General features: G+C 40.4%; 1 protein-coding gene across 1 annotated transcript in view; it reads left to right on the forward strand.

The window, feature by feature from the left end:
* The window catches only part of LOC147310333 (protein O-mannosyl-transferase TMTC2-like), a 69489-nt gene that overhangs the window by 20117 nt on the left and 31962 nt on the right, over window positions 1–17410 (forward strand). Inside the window, exon 2 of the mRNA XM_086268060.1 lies at window positions 12593–13208. Within this exon, the coding sequence (XP_086124186.1) occupies window positions 12593–13208 (616 nt within the window). The remainder of the gene's footprint in view (window positions 1–12592; window positions 13209–17410) is intronic.

A 17410-nucleotide genomic window follows, 5' to 3' on the forward strand; every position in this document is an offset into this window, starting at 1 on the left:
GTCCAAGATAAAGACAATGTTGGATAACACCTCCCACCCACTCCATGACATGTTGGTCAGTCACAGGAGCTCGTTCAGTGAGAGACTGAGATTACCGAAAAGCACCACTGAACGACACAGGAAATCATTCCTGCCTGTGGCCATCTCCCTGTACAACGCATCCACTTAACACACTGTTTGCTGCTACAACTACACATGTTTCTTTTCCAAATATTTATTTATAAGTGACTTATGTATGTATGTATGTATATATATGTATATATTGTACTATTCTTAGTTAGCGTATTGTCTGTCTTGTCTTAATGTTGGTTTAAAATGGAGCACTGTAACAAAAAATAATTTCCCCCAGGGATCAATAAAGTATTCTGATTCTGATTCTGACTCTGACTTGCCTGACATTACTTGAGACTTGACTTGAGACTTGAGGATAAAGACTTGAGACTTACTTGAGACTTGCAAAACAATGACTTGGTCCCACCTCTGGAAGATACTTATTTAACGAGCAGAATGGAAGTATTTCTTGGGGGTTCAGTACTTGTAAAAGGACAAAGCCAGCAAAGTTAATTACTTCCTGGCTCTAAACTAAAGCTAAACAGACAGAAATAATTTTCAGTAAGTCTGAGTCTTATATTTCCCCAAATCTGTCACTTTGGGTTAAGATAAAAGGTCTGCACTCATTTAACCTTACCAAAGCTCTGTAAAACTCTTTACTGTGTTTCTCATTAACATATCATTGGTTGCCATACAAGGTAATTGCCTTCCACTGGGAGCAACATGGGGTTCAGTTAGCCACAGCTACCAAGATCGCATGGATAAACAGACAAATCATTAGACCCAGTTGTTGTTGATAGTATTTTCATTTGATTTGTTAAGTATAATAAAAACAGAAAATAATGAAACATGTCATTTAAGACAAAACCACATCTATAATTTCTACATAAACTGAATCATCAGCATCACTCAACCAGTCACGATATTTGCAAGAGGCATGAATTTTCACATAGCTTCACGCATGCTTTAGACTAAAGTCACTTTTCTCATTGTTATATCAAATTCCCAGCCTTTCGTCACTACTTTTCACACTAATCAAAACCGATATTACAAGGTTTGAACACTTGTGAAACAATTCTGATATACATTAAGAGACTTAAAAATTGGACAATTCGTGTTCAAGGTTTATTTAGGGCATTGACTTAGGGCGGTGCACTGTTGGGTTTTAGTTGTGCTGCTTATCAGGAAACCGGCTTTATAGGAAACATGAAAGCAAGTCCGTTCCCTGACAAAAGAGAGACAGCCAACTTCCTGATGTTGAACTCACACTGTTTCTCCCTCTTTGAAGCTCAAAGCCCCCGGAAGAAATCTCTTGCTCTGACTCGCCAGTTTAGGCAGACTGAGGATGTAGAGGCGCCTTTATCCTAATCAACACTGAGTTGACCTGAAGCTAAAACAGCTGGACTTCAGTGATGAGTCATAAGTGAGAGCTTACGATTAATTGCAACAATTAAATCTGCAGATAGTTATAATATTTAATTGGGCTGAGACCAAATGTTGCAGCGCTGATCTCCAGTTGTCCATTAGGTGTCATCACAGTTTATACATGACATAGCAAATTAGTTTATCTGTTTTTAGAGTGAAAGCAAATTTGAGTTATTACTCACTCCCATTTCTTGTTGTTGCATATTGAAGCTCTACTTGGAACCTTTTTAAGATCCAACCATGCAAAATGTGATTTTTTTTTGCCATTTTTTAAGTGGTCTTAAACTTTTGATCGGGACTTTATATGAACTCTGAACCATGTCCTTAAATAGTTACTCAAATTTAGCTATTCATTCAGAATGGCTAAATTCACATGTATGAGGCATATACTGTAAGTGGCTACAGAAAATAATTAACATAAATGAGCAGTTCAGACAATTTGTAACTCAAAAGATTCCTTGAAGTGGATGGGCAGTTAAGGGATGGACAGCTTTGCATTTGGTCCATGGTATGTGGACACAGGAGTGTATGAATGCAAAAACAGTATGTGGATGCAACTGTAACTTCTTTACAGCCTAATTATGTATGTCAGTGCAACGCTGGGTTGCATTGAAGTGACAGATATTTGTACAGTGTTTTCAATAACAGAGATTGAGAAAGACCAGCCTTTCCTTTACAGTGTTTGTGCAAGTTTTGTTTATATACAGCTGTTGGGATAGTGGGCTACCTTTACACAATAAACAATTTCCTCATAAACACTTGGTCAAGAAGCATTTCCTCAGAGTAAACATACATCCACTGGAGGGATTTGTGACCACAGAAATGGCTGCAAATATGCACATTTGCTGAATTAATTGAAGCTATTTCACATTTACGTGAAGAGTTAAAATCAGTCATCTAAATGGTCTGTTCATTCAGCTGAATGTGGGGGTTTTTTTCCACCCAAGGGAAAACTGCTGGGAGCAGCATGATGGGCTATTAAATCAATGGAAAATATAGATCCAACAAACTGAGCGAGCAAGAAAAAAAAAAAGTCTGGTACCTTGAATATAAAATAAGCTTCCTCTTGTGTCTCAGGTTTTCTTTCAAATAACATAAAAAAACAAATGAAAATCTTGCCAGTTTTCAGAGCCCAGTTTGTATGGAACACCATCCAGCAGCTGTTTATCACATTTAGTACATTTCAGTTGATTGAAAGAAACAATTCATTATCTGAACTCTGCATAAAATCAGCCAAATTAATATCAGATGTTGCCTCACGCACAAGGAAAAGGAAGAGCCTCTGAAAACCTTTGCACAAGTCTTTCACCAGGCCACTGGCTGCATGGGTTTTATGAATGCTATCTTAGACATTTATGCATTTTTTCCCCCCCCCCTCCTCCCATATTCGTGCCACACTGGCGTGGGACAAAGTGTGGGAAATTAGCGGTGCCACTTCTGGTATTGTTCTGCGAGTCGCGTTGATGACGTGTGATGTTTAAACACACGCTTAATGCTCACTTCCTGACCTTTCAGATACACAAACTAAACAGATACAAAAGTTGATAAAAAATGACGAATGTCTTTATTTTCTCATTGAGTCTCCAGCATAAGAATTTTATGAGGAGAAAAATTACGGTTCAAATAAGAAAAAAGTAGGTTTACCAGGGGTAATTACTTTAGGTAATATTGAGAACGGGTAATTATGAACTGTGGGTTCTGATCCCCCTCAGCATCTCACTCATCTTCATCATCATCTCCTCATAGTCTGTCATCATGTTGTGGCAACGTACTCACAGGATTATAGCAGATCATAATCAGCCAGTGAATGACTTGGGGCAAGCAAGCAAACATAATGACTTTATACTAGATTTTTGCAGTTGTTGGGCAGAAATTGTGATAAAATGGATTGATTATCTGTTCTACTAGCTGCAGTTAGCAGTGTAAAATGTTTCAGCAGATAAGGATAAAAACATCTATAAAAACATATTTAGAGATTATCTGCATCACCAACTTAATGGACATAAATTGCTGAAACTATAGTTTTGGTCAGATATTTACATACACTCATCAAGGGCATGAATATTCTGGTAATTTTCACAGAAGTTTAATGTTAGCCTGCTTTGTATTTAGAATTGGAAAACCCAATTGTGTCCAGGTTTTAACTGTCTGGATATTGATTTGAGGTAAAGAAGAGCTTTGAGGTTTTCTACCTTCTTAATTATTCCATCCACTTTGTGCAGTGTACCAGTACTATATGCAGCAAAACAGCCCCAAAGCATAATACTACCATAACCATGCTTAACAGCTGGTACAGTGTTCTGAGGTTTGAAAACCTAAACTTCACTCGTCTTGTCATTTTGGCCAAACAGCTCAATCTTTTCTCCACACGGCATTGAACTTGTGTATGTCGGCTTCTGCAGCTCAAAAAAATAAAGTCACACTTGTTCACCCAATTCTTTTTTTTTTTTTTGAAGTTATTAAAGTTGTATGTTGTCTGTTCATTCCACCCTGGAAAAAGAACAGTTCAAAGGATTCATTAAAAGCCCCAAATTACCATGACATTCATGCCCATGATGAGTGTAGGCAGTTAGAGCATGTCATGGGAAAAAGAATCCATGACGAACCAAAACTCTGAACATAACCTGCTCCAGACGAGGTTATGCGCTGCTGGATCAGGACACTGTGTTGTAGAATCACAAGTGAGGAGACTTGAGCACACATACATATAATACACAGACCTAAATCAGATTAGTTATTGACCTCAACCTCTGTGCATGTCTCAGAAACTCAGAGCACTATATGATCACCTTCTAATCCTGTTAGCATTGGATTAACACACAAGCTCTCTGGACTCTTTACATCCACCCATATACAAGCCCTCTCTTTATCACACTGGCCTTTATCCCACTGTATGTGAGACTGAATTGAAATGAAGATGAAATCAATAAGTGGACTTGGTTGCAGCACAGTAAAAATGCTAATAATTTTAAGAACTCAAAGGTTCCCAAATCTATTTATTGACAAGTGTTTTTATCAGCAGTGTTTTCAGAAGCATATGTCAGTTTAATAATTCAAATACTTCAAAGCAAGGACGATGCAGAGAAAATATACAGATTAAGCTCAAAGTGATATTAAAAGAGGTTTATTTTTCAATTCATTTTAATAGACTATTAGAATCAAATAAGTTAAAACAAGTGAGTCAGTGAACAGTTCATTTGATATTAAATGTAGAATTGACATGAAACATAAACACGGGCATGAATGAATTAACAAAGAAATGACTTTAATAGATACTTAAATTTATTTGGGAAATAAAGTGTTGAATGCAAAGGGAAACTAATATTAACAAAAGAAATGAATACTACAAATATAAATTCATGAATTCATATTTTTGAAATGAATTAATGCCATATTTGGCATATTTGTTTACTGAGTTAGTTATTCATTTATTTCAGATTTTGGCATTTGTGCCCCTCCATAACAGTAATTAACTTCAGAATGAAATGGGTGCACAAACACATGATAAGTCTTGCAGCTCTTATTTGTTTACAGAGATGGCGGCTCTCTAATTAAACCCTCCACCTGTACACATTTTCTGCTGTGCCAGTGTGATATGAATTTTCTTTGTCCCCTCCATTGCGGACAGTTTTTCTCCTCGCAAAGTTTTAATTATCTGCATTCCTGATACTTCTGCATAAAGCCAGCAGCATCAGCGCCGTGTTTACTTCAACGGTGCGCCAGACCAAGATTAGCAGTGTGTGAATAGGCCGGTCTGCTGCCGCTCTCTGTCTGTGAGTTTAATTAGCTCTGAGATTGCTCAAGTAAAGGAGATGGGAATTTAATAGATCTTGGCCAGACAAGTCATATTGTAAAAGGTTTGGTAGCGAAGCAGGATCTGGAGCAGATAAGGCTTTAGAGGCTGATGGCGAAGATAAAGAGAAAGGTGGAGGACAAAAGAAATGAAATGGAGGAAATGGAGAAAGTGGTGTTGACTTTATATAAAGCAGAAGTGAATTTAAAAAAAAAAATGGGGAAATGGATCTGTATTAATAGAAGCAAATGGAAGAGAAGTGAAAGGAAACCGAACCAAGAGGTGATGATATCCATGAAATAATGTCTAGGCCAGTGTCCATTAACAATCCTGTTTTATGATGATTGGCTAATCCATCTCGTTACTGCTGTCGTGGAGCAGCAGGATGCACTCTGCTCAAAAAGCCTGTAATTCAGCCAGTTCTGATTATGCTAAGTGATGGCAGTTTATACTAGACATGTTTATTACAGCGGAACAAGCTTGTACATGCTGCAGACGTACGAAGCTGGACGAGAGCCCAAATATTTAAAATAGGCTCAAGTGCAGCGTTTTGCAATGTTGTTAATAATGTTGTCCTTTGAGTAAAGGTCGCAAAAAACATGTAAACTAATGATTTATTCACCCAGCACGCAGTGGGAGAGAAATCTGTAAGCTGAACTTTAAAAGGTTGCAGTTAAGGAAACAAGTTTTGGATGGGATGCAGTCTGTTTATCTTGGGATTCAAGATTTTAGCTGATGTTCATACAATATGACAACACATGGAGCTCTTGAAGCCTCGACCCCTACAAGGAGGGGATCCGGTGGCTTTATTGTGCTGGGCTCTTTTTCGGTCTTACTGACATAAATTTCCTCATCAGATGGAGAGCATGTGTTTGCAGACATCTGCCTGGTCTGCAAACACAATTTTTGTGATGCCAGAGACACTACACTACAAAACACCACCATCAGTTTTCAGGCCAACCTTAAGCAAACATGAAATAAAAAGCGTAACAGGAATGACTACTCGACCATGGTGTCTGCAGCATATCTGCAGCTGAGACAATTTCTAAGGGTCACTGAAAGTGATTACAAAATTGTTCTCAGTGCTTACTTACAACCCTGAAACTTACTTTGAAATCACAACGATTTACAAGTGTACCTAGCACTCCTGGAATGCTCCCTTTTAGTACTGAGGAGTGCATTTAAAAAACATACTAAATATAACTAAAATATCCTAAAGTCACTCTTGCAATAGTATTTTTTGTAAAGTGTAATACTGCAAAGTAGACCAGAAGCGGGGTGTTTTATTTTGAAAATTGTCAGGATGCTCCTGTGTATGTCTCCTGTTTTCCTCATCTGTTCTGACAGAGCATGGGAGCCTCTTCTGGGATGTGATCTGACCTTTGAGCAATTGAGTAAATGCTTAGAGTTCTTTCTTTAATCAGTGAACTAGCTCTGTAGACCAAGTTTGTGCACCTCGTGACTTTGATTGGTTGTTAGTGACAGTAAATATAAATCCTTAAGCCGTTAAGGATGTTACGCATTTTATTGCACTGTAGCAAAGGGGCAAAATAGTAAAAAATGGTAGTAATATCTGCTGGTATTTGTTTTTTTTTAAATACATTTACTTTTAAATTCAATCTTCTTAAAGTTCAGGAATTTGCTTGTCTTTTAACTGGGTTTTGGTAAAATTGTCATTTATGAAGTTTATGCAGGGCATAACTTATAATATATTGAAGACACTTTAGAATAAATATTTGTGAAATATTTGTATTTTTCACATTCAGTGTAGGAAAAAGTCTGTGTGTCTGTAGGCAACAACAACACATGAAAAACCAAATGACTGGTGGTGAGATCACCGCTTGGAGAGGTCCATTTGCATAATGAGAAAAAAAACATACCCAAACACTGAAAGACAGCCAATTTTCTTTCCACTAAAAGCAGCGGACAGGTGAAAGTAGACCTCACCCCATCACAAATTGATCTAAAGAGGGGGGAAAAAATCCCTGCTCACCAATGTGTCCTTTCAGACAATGTGGAAATCCCTCATTACCTCCCCCCACCAAAAAAAAGGTGGGGGGGGGGGGAAGAAAATTGAAAAGCCCAAACCCCGTCCTGTACTTTACGGATTGTGAATAGAGTGCCCTGCAGCCTGCCTGCCTGCCCCACATACGGCGTTTGAATACAAAAGACCCCCTTCTGTAAGAGCAATCACTCTGGGAGGCCACTCTATCTGCACCGCTGCAGAGACGGGCCTCAATGAAGCCATCAGCACAGGCTCTCTTGTCACACAATCTCACATGCGCATGCACTCGCAAACACAAAGAACGGACACGTCGCATGTAACCATTTATTCCTTTGCGTGCGCATGCACAGACCCGTTGCCAAACTCTCATGGGTAATGCATTCTTTTCATCCTCCAGTGCCGGGCAGGAGCAGGGAGGGAGATGAGTGGTTGGCGCTGATTTGAATATTTAAATTATTTATCACCGCAGAGTTTTGAGACCCAAGACATGGAGAGGGACACAAGGGAGCTGGGTGAGACTGAATCAAGCCATGTATGGATTTCATGGTGTGCTAACTAAGCGCCCAAAGGGACAGGATGGGAAGAAGCGTGAGCAGAGTTGCAGATTTTCACGAACAAAATATTTATTCTGCTTCAGTAAATTGCCAACATCTTTTAGGAGTGTTTTGGGATAAGCATAGAATGAGTTGCAATGTGAGATTACTTTAAAGACTTGAATTTTGATAAACTTGGGATACATTTATTTTCCTTGTATCCTCAGTCCTTGCTGTCCTCATGCTCCACGCTATGCTGGGACTGTAAATCATTTCTAAAATAACAGCTCAATGTGGAACTACAGTAAAAAAGGAAGAGGCTTTGTAAACTGCATGATGTAATGCACCGCCTCCTTAGAAATATTATATGCTGTAAGTGAGAGCCTGAGAAATACACAATGCTTTTCTCTGACAGAACAATCTTGGGAAATGCAGGAATTTACTACAGCTCACGCGATGACAGGACTGAAGGCTTAAAGGAAAAAAACATTTAAATTAATTCCTTCAGCAGTTATTGTTTTGAGACTGGATCTGTAGGCTAATGGGTTGACTTTTTGCCCTCTCTTTGCTGTCTTAGTTATTCTTTTACTTTTATCTTGTCTTCTATTACAGGCCGACATCTCGGTCTTTTTCTCCCCCCTGTCCTCTTTTTTTTTTTTATAAGCTCAGCTCTGAGTTTCAGTCTGTAGACAAAGGAAGTCCCCAACTGGCCTCCTTTTGCTGTTCCTTTCCTTCCCGAGTGTGCCATGCACAAACACAGAAACATTGCAAAGGATGATCAAACCCAGACAGAGAGAAAGCGGGGGGATACTACTGGGTCAGTGTTAAAATCCTGGAAACGCAAAGCTTTTGCAATCAACCTCACATAACCCAAGCTTCTCCTAGTGATATTAAAATAATATATTCAGCCTGTTTAAAAAAAAAAAAAAAAAAAAAAAAAAAAAAAAAAAGCAGCATTGTCCTCAGAGGATAAGAAAAGCTGGAATGAATCTGCTTGTTGTCATCACCCAGCTGCTTTTAATTGGCACGTCAGCCGTGAGATCAGTAGATCTGGCTATCTTTTGGTTTTCTCTGTGTTATAAATTAAACACAGTTTACTCTTATTTCCTGTTCCAACAATTAGTGGCATATTTCTTGTATTGTGGGCTTCTCTGTTTTTCTACATCCACTATAATTTGATCTACAGTAATATTTTCTTTGTCTGCTCCAGTCACCTCGTAGGTACTCATTAGGCTGCATTCTCGACAGCATGCAACCCTTCTTTGAAAACCACACTGCCTCAGTGATACTTGACATTGCATCAAATTACTATCCATCAAACACTCGGCAGATTTTTCAGTGCAGACACTGGTGTTCTGGTGTTTTCAATCCCCCTTTCATTTATTTAGTATTAGTATTTATTTATTTATTGTCATTGTCAAGAACAATGAAATTGCGTTTGGGGCTTCCATACAACCCAAAAAAAAGAAGAAAATAATAAATACCCCTTAAAACCCAAGTGTACATATTTAACCCAGTGTGACTCCAATGCAATAAGACAATCCTTAGCAATAATGTTCGTAGAAATTCAGACAAAGACCTGAGAAACATGACAAAATACAACAATGCAACCCATTCAATATTATTGTACTGTGAGATATGATATCAGATATGATAGTTATCTATTTAAGAAAGAGGGGGGGGGGGGGGGGGGCAGGAGGGGGAAGAGAATAAAGATATGATGCACCAATGCAGACCAGTTCATTGCTATTAAGAAGTTGGATATGGTTATTGTCCGTGAGAGGGGGGCAGAGAGTTCAGGAGCCTCACAGCCTGTGGATACAGGCTGTTGGCCAGTCTGGATGTTCTGGCCTGTATAGACCTGTACCTTCTCCCTGAGGGCAGCAGATGGAAAAGGTGGCGCGCAGGGTGATGTTGGTCCCGCAGGATACTGTGCACCCTCCTCAGACAGCGAGTGGGGAAGATATTACTGATCTCTGGCAGACTTGTTCCAATAATTCTGCCAGCTTCTTTCACCAGTCCATCAGTGCATCAGTCCTGCTTTTCAAATGCTGCACTTATTTTTATGGCTTAGCTGGCTGTAGGTAATTTTGTTTCATTGTTGTAAATGCAATATCTCTTCCATGTGATGATGGAAGATTTGGCACTTGAACCCAAGGATGAAGTGATGAAAGGTCAAAGTCATCTTGAGTGGGTGTGGGGTGTGGGCCCCGGCACACGCTGGTCACAGGCCTGGGTTGCGTCAGGAAGGACATTGAGCAGAAAATCAATGCCAAATCATATATGCGAGCCATCAATTACACATCCATACCAGATCAGTTAACAACAACCGCCTTTGGTACAGTTGATCAGTAGGATGCCAGTGGAGCGGAAACTGTGCTCCGAAGACAGGAGGAGGAGGATCATGGGTAGGTGTTGTCAGAGGTAATAGGTAAAAAAAATAAAGGCCTTTAAATGTAGGGACTGAAGCTGTGAATATGCAAGGACTGGAAGTATTGATGAGGTGGATGAGTTTAAATACCTGGCTTCAACCATTCAAGCCAATGGACTGTGCACAGGAAAGGTGAAGAAGAGAGTGCAGGCAGGGTGGAGTGGATGGAGACAAGTGTGATTTGTGACAGAAGAATGGTAGCAAGAGTAAAGGGGAAGGTTTACAAGCTGGAGGTGGCAGAGTTAAGGATTTATGATTTTCATTGGGCGTGACCAGGAGGGACAGGATTAGAAATGTATGAGAGGAACGGCTCAGGTTGAGCAGTTCGGAGGCAAAATTGGAGAGGCAAGCTTGTGATGGTTTGGAAAGGTGCAGAGGAAGGATAGTGGATATATTAGACGAAGGATGGTAAAAATGGAGCTCCCAAGGAGGAGGAAAAGAAGAAAGTCACACTGAAGGTGTTAGGATGTAGTGAGCACATGAAAGAACAAGGACACGTTTTTTTGTTTTGTTTTTTGTCTTCAGTGGTGACATTTTATATTGCACAATTTGAAGAACAAGTCTGGACAGAAATTGATATAAATTATATGTTGAATGGTTGCTGTATGCATGCAGCTGTGAAGCAAGAATAATTGTTATCTGACATGGCTGTTCATGATGGGAAAGCAAATGCTGCAAAAAAAAACTAACTGGAAATGCACCGCTGCTTTCCACGAAAAGAGGGCTTCTCTCGCTTTCTCTCGATCGTGGCTCAAGAGTTGGGAGTTCGCCTTGTAATCGGAAGGTTGCCGGTTCGAGCCCGGCTTGGACAGTCTCGGTCGTTGTGTCCTTGGGCAAGACACTTCACCCGTTGCCTACTGGTGGTGGTCAGAGGGCCCGGTGGCGCCAGTGTCCAGCAGCCTCGCCTCTGTCAGTGCGCCCCAGGGTGGCTGTGGCTGCAATGTAGCTTGCCATCACCAGTGTGTGAATGTGTGTGTGTGAATGGGTGGATGACTGGATATGTAAAGAGCTTTGGGGTCCTTAGGGACTAGTAAAGCGCTATATAAATACAGGCCATTTACCATTTACCCAGGAATTTCAGATATTGCCTATTTTAGTCAATGGGAAAATAACTCAATAACTCAGATCTTTGCACTGATCTGGTGAAAATGCAGTTTTATAAAACTGAATTATATAAACAAAAATTAACTACCTGGTTTATTAGGCAAATCACATTTTTAGGACTGACTGTTGCGTTGTCATTTAAAAGATTGATTTCTATATCTGCATTGGTTGCTGTGGTAACTGATGGAGGAATCTGTGCGTGTGTGTGTGTGTGTGTGTGTGTGTGTGTGTGTGTGTGTGTGTGAGAGAGTGTGTGTGTGTGTGTGTGTGTGTGTGTGTGTGTGTGTGTGTGTGTGTGTGTGTGTGTGTGTGTGTGTGTGTGTGTGTGTGTGGCTAAGTTGGTGACTTTGTAGTTATGATAACAATATTACTGACTTATTGCAGTGAGCAGACCACAGTGACAAATGATTTCTTGGAAATTTAATGATTACAGAAAAAAGTAAATAAAAATTTAACAAGCCATTCAGTGACTTTTATCATTTGACTGACTAAAGTTTGTTAAAGGTCAGTTTGTTCAAGTTTATTAAAGTGTATGGAAAATGTAAATTTCACTGCAGTTTCCCCTCTGTTACTGATTCCTTTGTCTTTATTTTGTGGTCTCACTTTTCTCCTGGCAAACACTTATAAATCTGCGGAATATCTACGCAAGCTTTTTCTTTCACTAACCTGGCTTCGAGTTGTTGTTGTTGTAGCAGCGATCCCATTCATCAGTCTCTGCTGTGATCTTCATTTGTTGCCGTCTGTGACTGTACACGAATGCTGCTCATGTCCCTCAGTAATGAGACGCTAATTACGAGAATCCGCAGAACCTCGGGGGTGTTATACCACCTGTCTGTGTGTGTGTGTTTGCAGGTACATGTGACATATGCGCATGCTGCGTGTGTGAGAGCTCAGCAGCGTGCACGTCTCTGTGTTTAATCAAATACTCTGTGGTGTTCTCATTGCATTTGGCTATTAAGTTTCACTTATGAGTGCATGATTAGCAAGATAGAAAACTTGGTATTCCAAATGACTCCTATCTCCGTGTACACAATTCAGATGGATGCTACGTAAGGGCTTCTGCAAAGAAATTCTTTGTTAATACACGCAGTTGAAAACACATTTTAAAGAATGTTGACCTTAAAGTTGCTTTAATCTAATATTTTAAACTGACTACACCCATACTTGTATGTTGAAAATGTTGGCTCATAGCACAAAATATCAATATTAAATCAATAAACGCCTCATACCTATTCCTTTTGTTCTTTCAGCCGAGCCATCAAGACCAACCAGGACCTTCTCCCTGAGACTCCCTGGACCAACATCCTGTATGACGACTTCTGGGGCACTTTGCTCACTCACAGTGGCAGCCACAAGTCTTTCCGTCCACTCTGCACCCTCTCCTTCCGCCTCAACTACTCCCTGCACAGCCTCAACCCTTGGGGCTACCACTTAATGAATGTGGTGCTGCACGGCCTGGTCACAGCCCTTGTCACAGCCTTCAGCCGGCCGCTGCTGGGTGGGGGATTGTGGAGCCTTTTGGCAGGCCTTCTTTTTGCCTCCCACCCGATTCACACTGAAGCAGTCGCTGGTGTGGTGGGAAGGGCGGACGTTGGTGCCGCTTTGTTTTTCTTGCTGTCTCTTCTCTGCTATGTGCGACACTGTGGACTCCGACCGGTGCCACATGGGGCCTTCCAGAACAGGCAATGTGGTGGAGGCTCTGTCATCAGGTGCTGGGGCTGGATGCTGGGCAGCCTGTGGTTTGCAGCAGCCAGCATGCTTTGGAAGGAGCAGGGGGTGACGGTGCTGGCTGTGTCAGCTGTGTATGACCTTTTCGTGTTCCAGAGGCTCCGGTTTCGCCAGGCACTTCTTCACCTATTAGGAAAGGTAAATGAATTCTTGCCGCCGGGGGTAAATGTCTGTGTATTTTCACTGGCTCTTGTTTTGGCATCTCTGCGCACCCCAATTTCCTCTTCCTTCCCTTAGAGGTGAGCCTCAGCCTGCCAGCTGTTAATGGTTCCTGGATTAGGTTTTGTGTGTGTATTTAACAAGGTTTTGTTTGTGTGTGAATTGTGTGTTTGCCTTTCATTAGTGGTGTAATTAGGAAAGCTGTTTGCTTATGCAGACTCCGTAGTTGCTGCATGAAAAATAAGCTTTCCTCATTCGCCTGCTAAACAGGAAGATTGGAAGTTTTTCACTTCCTTACAATGCTGCCACCACCTTCAATTTGCTGCAGTAAATGGATACACATTCATGCAAGGAAATCTAAATTAGGATCTCGGACTCATATGCGTGGATACATGTGCATTTGAGGAAACGGGGCTTGGACAGGAAAAAGCTATTTCAGGGGTGAGTTGATTTCTCATTTGAAGGTGACAAAAGGTATGTGCAGAGAAGCAACAGCACATCCTTCTCAGGTGTATTTGGTTATACACACAGTTAATACACAGATGTACACACACAAAGATAACATGTGCTTCCTCTGCAGGGAAACCCGGCATGGCTCAATTCCCCCCCCCCTTCCAAAGTTAAGTTATTTAAGGAAGACAACCTTGACGTGGTGACTCATCTGATTATGGGAAAGAGTGTGTGACTCCACACTCCTCATTTGATTAGAGAAGCTGCTCTTCAGCCAACATGATGGCCCTTGTAAAATGCATAACTAGTGTAATAAAAAGTCCCCTTGGGTTTACTGTACAAGGACAGTCTCACTCTAAATGTGCATGTGTCTGCATGAGGATCTGTTTATAGTAATCTCTTCTTGTGGAAACATCTATAAATACCTATGTTTGCTTGAAGGTTTCTGATGCAACCTTGTACAGTTCATCTCAAATGTCTTGTGGCACTCTCTGTTATGTATAGAGTGTCAGCACATTCGTGTCTTCTTTATGCTGCCAGCATTCCAACGAAAACACATTCGTTACCATCTTCTTCAGGAGTTGTTTTTGGGAGAATAAATAACCATGACTGTTATAAGAAGTTTGCAGTCAGTGGCCCAGAGAGATAAGAGACCAGAGAAGTCATAGTCTGCTTCTTTACTATGTTCTTGGCATGAGAACCTGGAATTATATGTGCTTTCACAGCCAGTAGACCATAGTAGATACAAAAAAGCACCTGCCTTTCAAATTGTACTCAGTCATCTAGTATAACAAGTATTTGCATATGCTGATGGAGAAAAAATAGCCGTAATACAAGCAAAGATACATGAGTGAAAAAGAAAAAACCTGGTTTTAAAGGGGTTTGTGCAACATTGCCTTTAGAGAGTGTGAAAATGATCTTTTACGTTCTACAGAAAACATATATTTTATCACTTTTTTTTGTTCCAGACTACAATATTTCACTTTGTATGAAATAAAAACAAAGTAAGAACCAAATGGGAAGTTTATATTATATTTATGTACATAAATTGCCATATGTAGGCCATTTTTACAAGATAAAGACTTTTTAAAAATGCTAATGTGTAAATGGACTGTAGTGTAATTTGAAAATTTGGAGGACTAAGAGTTGCTGGACTAGCTATATGGTGCTATATGGACTGCTTAGCAATTTGTTCACATCAATAGGTAAGCTAGGTAAATTAGGTAACGTAAGCTAATTTCATCTACTGAAGCTAATCGATCCAAGAAGTGAAAATATCCCAAAGAAGCTACAAAGCAGGACATACGTGGGTCAGCATGGAGTCAACCGAAAACCAGCCTAAGCTGGACTTGTTTCGGCTAATGTTAACCAAACATAGGTTATATAAAAGATGCCCTGCAGCTAGAAGTGTTACACGTTATGTGGATGAGGACCCAAAGACTGGTGGAATTTCTGGTAGAAAGGGTGAAACATTTATTCAGGCTAGCTTTAGGTCCTCTGAAAAGACGAAACGCAAAGTCCAAAACAGGAACTGAAAACTGTAAAAATTAAACATAAGGCTAGGAAAAACACTGGGGCAAGATCACAGTTACTCTGAAAAATGACTAAAGGGAGGACAGGAATACCCACACGCACAAAAGGGCAAAAGTCGAGACAGCTGAGCGGAACGAGACACAGCTGAACTGAATCACAGAAGATAATACAAAGTAAGCTAAACTAAAAGCAAATTACATGGAGCAACTAACTATCAACAAAAGCAGGAAAACAAAAAAGGGAAAATACAGACACAAGAGTGAAGCAAAGACAGGAGACTTACTGAAGCAAAACAGTCAAACACCAAGGGAGGATTTAACTCTACACCAACTCAGAAAAGAACTAAATATACTAAGAAAGAATTCCACAAAGCAACCATGACATTAAACAAACCACTGTGTGTATTTCAAAGCTATCTGCTAATGCTATCAACCTTGGTGAAAGCAGTATTCATAAATTGTACTTGCTAATTAATGCTTGATAACAGATGTAAAAAAACAGTGTCCTAAAATTGAAACCCATACTTCTCGGTCACTCTGTACCACAGAGAGGGCTATATTAGTTGTCAGTTAGCGCCACATTCTTTGTGCCACGCTATAAACGCTGACTTGTTTTTGGAGTCAGCCTCAAGTGGAAAATGGTACTGCAGGAATTGGTGTTTGTGTGTTGGCTTTTTTTTAAGCCCTAGAGGTTGCTGCATGTACCCATTTCTAACTTTGAATTTGCAAATTGCGAGCCATCTAATGCTGTATACAGTCTTGATTAGACACTTTCGGCTTATTCACAGAAAGCTTCCAGAGCTGACTTGAAAGTTTAATGTTATTTCAGCCTGTCGCAACCTGTCTCATAGCTTCACAGACAGAATTATGGAAAGTCAGATTTTATTGTGTGTTTATCAAGCTGTGTAGCAGAGATATTAACAGCAACCTGCACCTCTTTGCCCACACACAATAACCCTGGCCAGCATTCTTGTGCCAGCCCATCAGGTCGGTGCCAACCCCCCAGCAACTCCTGTTGCCTCCGGCACATCTGGCTCATTTATCAATCTGGCAATGCCCTTGTCTGCTGGACTAGTCACAGTTATCTTGGCAAAGAGCTCGTTACGTGCTGGGGCCAGCCGTGGGGGCAATCATTTCCTCCATTATGAGCCAGACGTCTCGGGACGCATGGGAAAACAAGGGAGATGGATAAAGTGAGAGAAAGAGCAAGCGAGGGAGAAGGAAACTATGCTCTCACTTCCTTTCCTTTATCTATTCTTGGTTTTTCTTGCCCACGGTGCCCTTAAAGCACTTTGGGAATGGGGGGTTCTCCTGTTGCCACTGAGGCTTAATCAGTTGCTATTGAATTGGATAGTATCTTAGGTGGAGAGACTGCAAAGACGTGCTTCAGAGAACAATGGTGCATATTGTGATTTTGTCTGAATACACGTTTTCATGCTTTCTTCCAAATGAAGTTGAATAATACAAAATCATCAACATCAAATCACCTGAATGAGCTGCTTCACAGCAGCTATGAACAAAAAAGGAAACGCTCCAAAAGCAGCTCCAGTGCAGCATAGGGGACAGGTGTGTTTCGACCGGCACTCCATTTCTCATCTTGTTAACTCTCTAATAAGATTGAGATGAGATTTCAAATGAAACAAGGTAGGATGGAGGGAGAGTTAGGTGGTGATAGATGGAAACAGATGAAGGTGAGGTGTTAGAGCCGCGGTGCATTGAGAAAACAGAATGAGGCTTATATCCCAGACATTATGTCTTTGTTTCGCAATTCTGGGTTTGTCAGTTGCAAAAACAAGCATGTTGACAACAGGCCCAAGAAAATAGTTTCTTTTTGTTTGTATCAGGAAAAGCCAAGGAAAGCCAAACATTTCAACCCAGGGGTTGATGAAATGTTTGGCATATATATATATTAGGGGTGCAACGATACACCAAATTCACGGTTCGGTTCGGTTCGATACTTTGGTGTCACGGTTCGATATTTTTTCGATACAAAAAAAATGTTCATGCCTTTTTAATTTGTCATTTATTAAAATTATAAATATATATTTTAACTCAAAAGTACAGTTTTTAAATTTAACCCTAACCCTTGTGCGTGTTTTTTATTTTGACAGCGAATGCGCACCTGCGGACCACTTATGTGCAGCCCTGGTTATTTAGCTCGTCATATTGCAGCCACAGAAATTCTTTTGTCCATGAAAC

Source organism: Aulonocara sp. 'chitande type north' Nkhata Bay, linkage group LG17 (genome assembly GCF_057382095.1).
Source record: "Aulonocara sp. 'chitande type north' Nkhata Bay isolate Kocher_YH1m ecotype deep benthic linkage group LG17, A_spYH_male_GT1.1, whole genome shotgun sequence".
Lineage (NCBI taxonomy): Eukaryota > Metazoa > Chordata > Actinopteri > Cichliformes > Cichlidae > Aulonocara > Aulonocara sp. 'chitande type north' Nkhata Bay.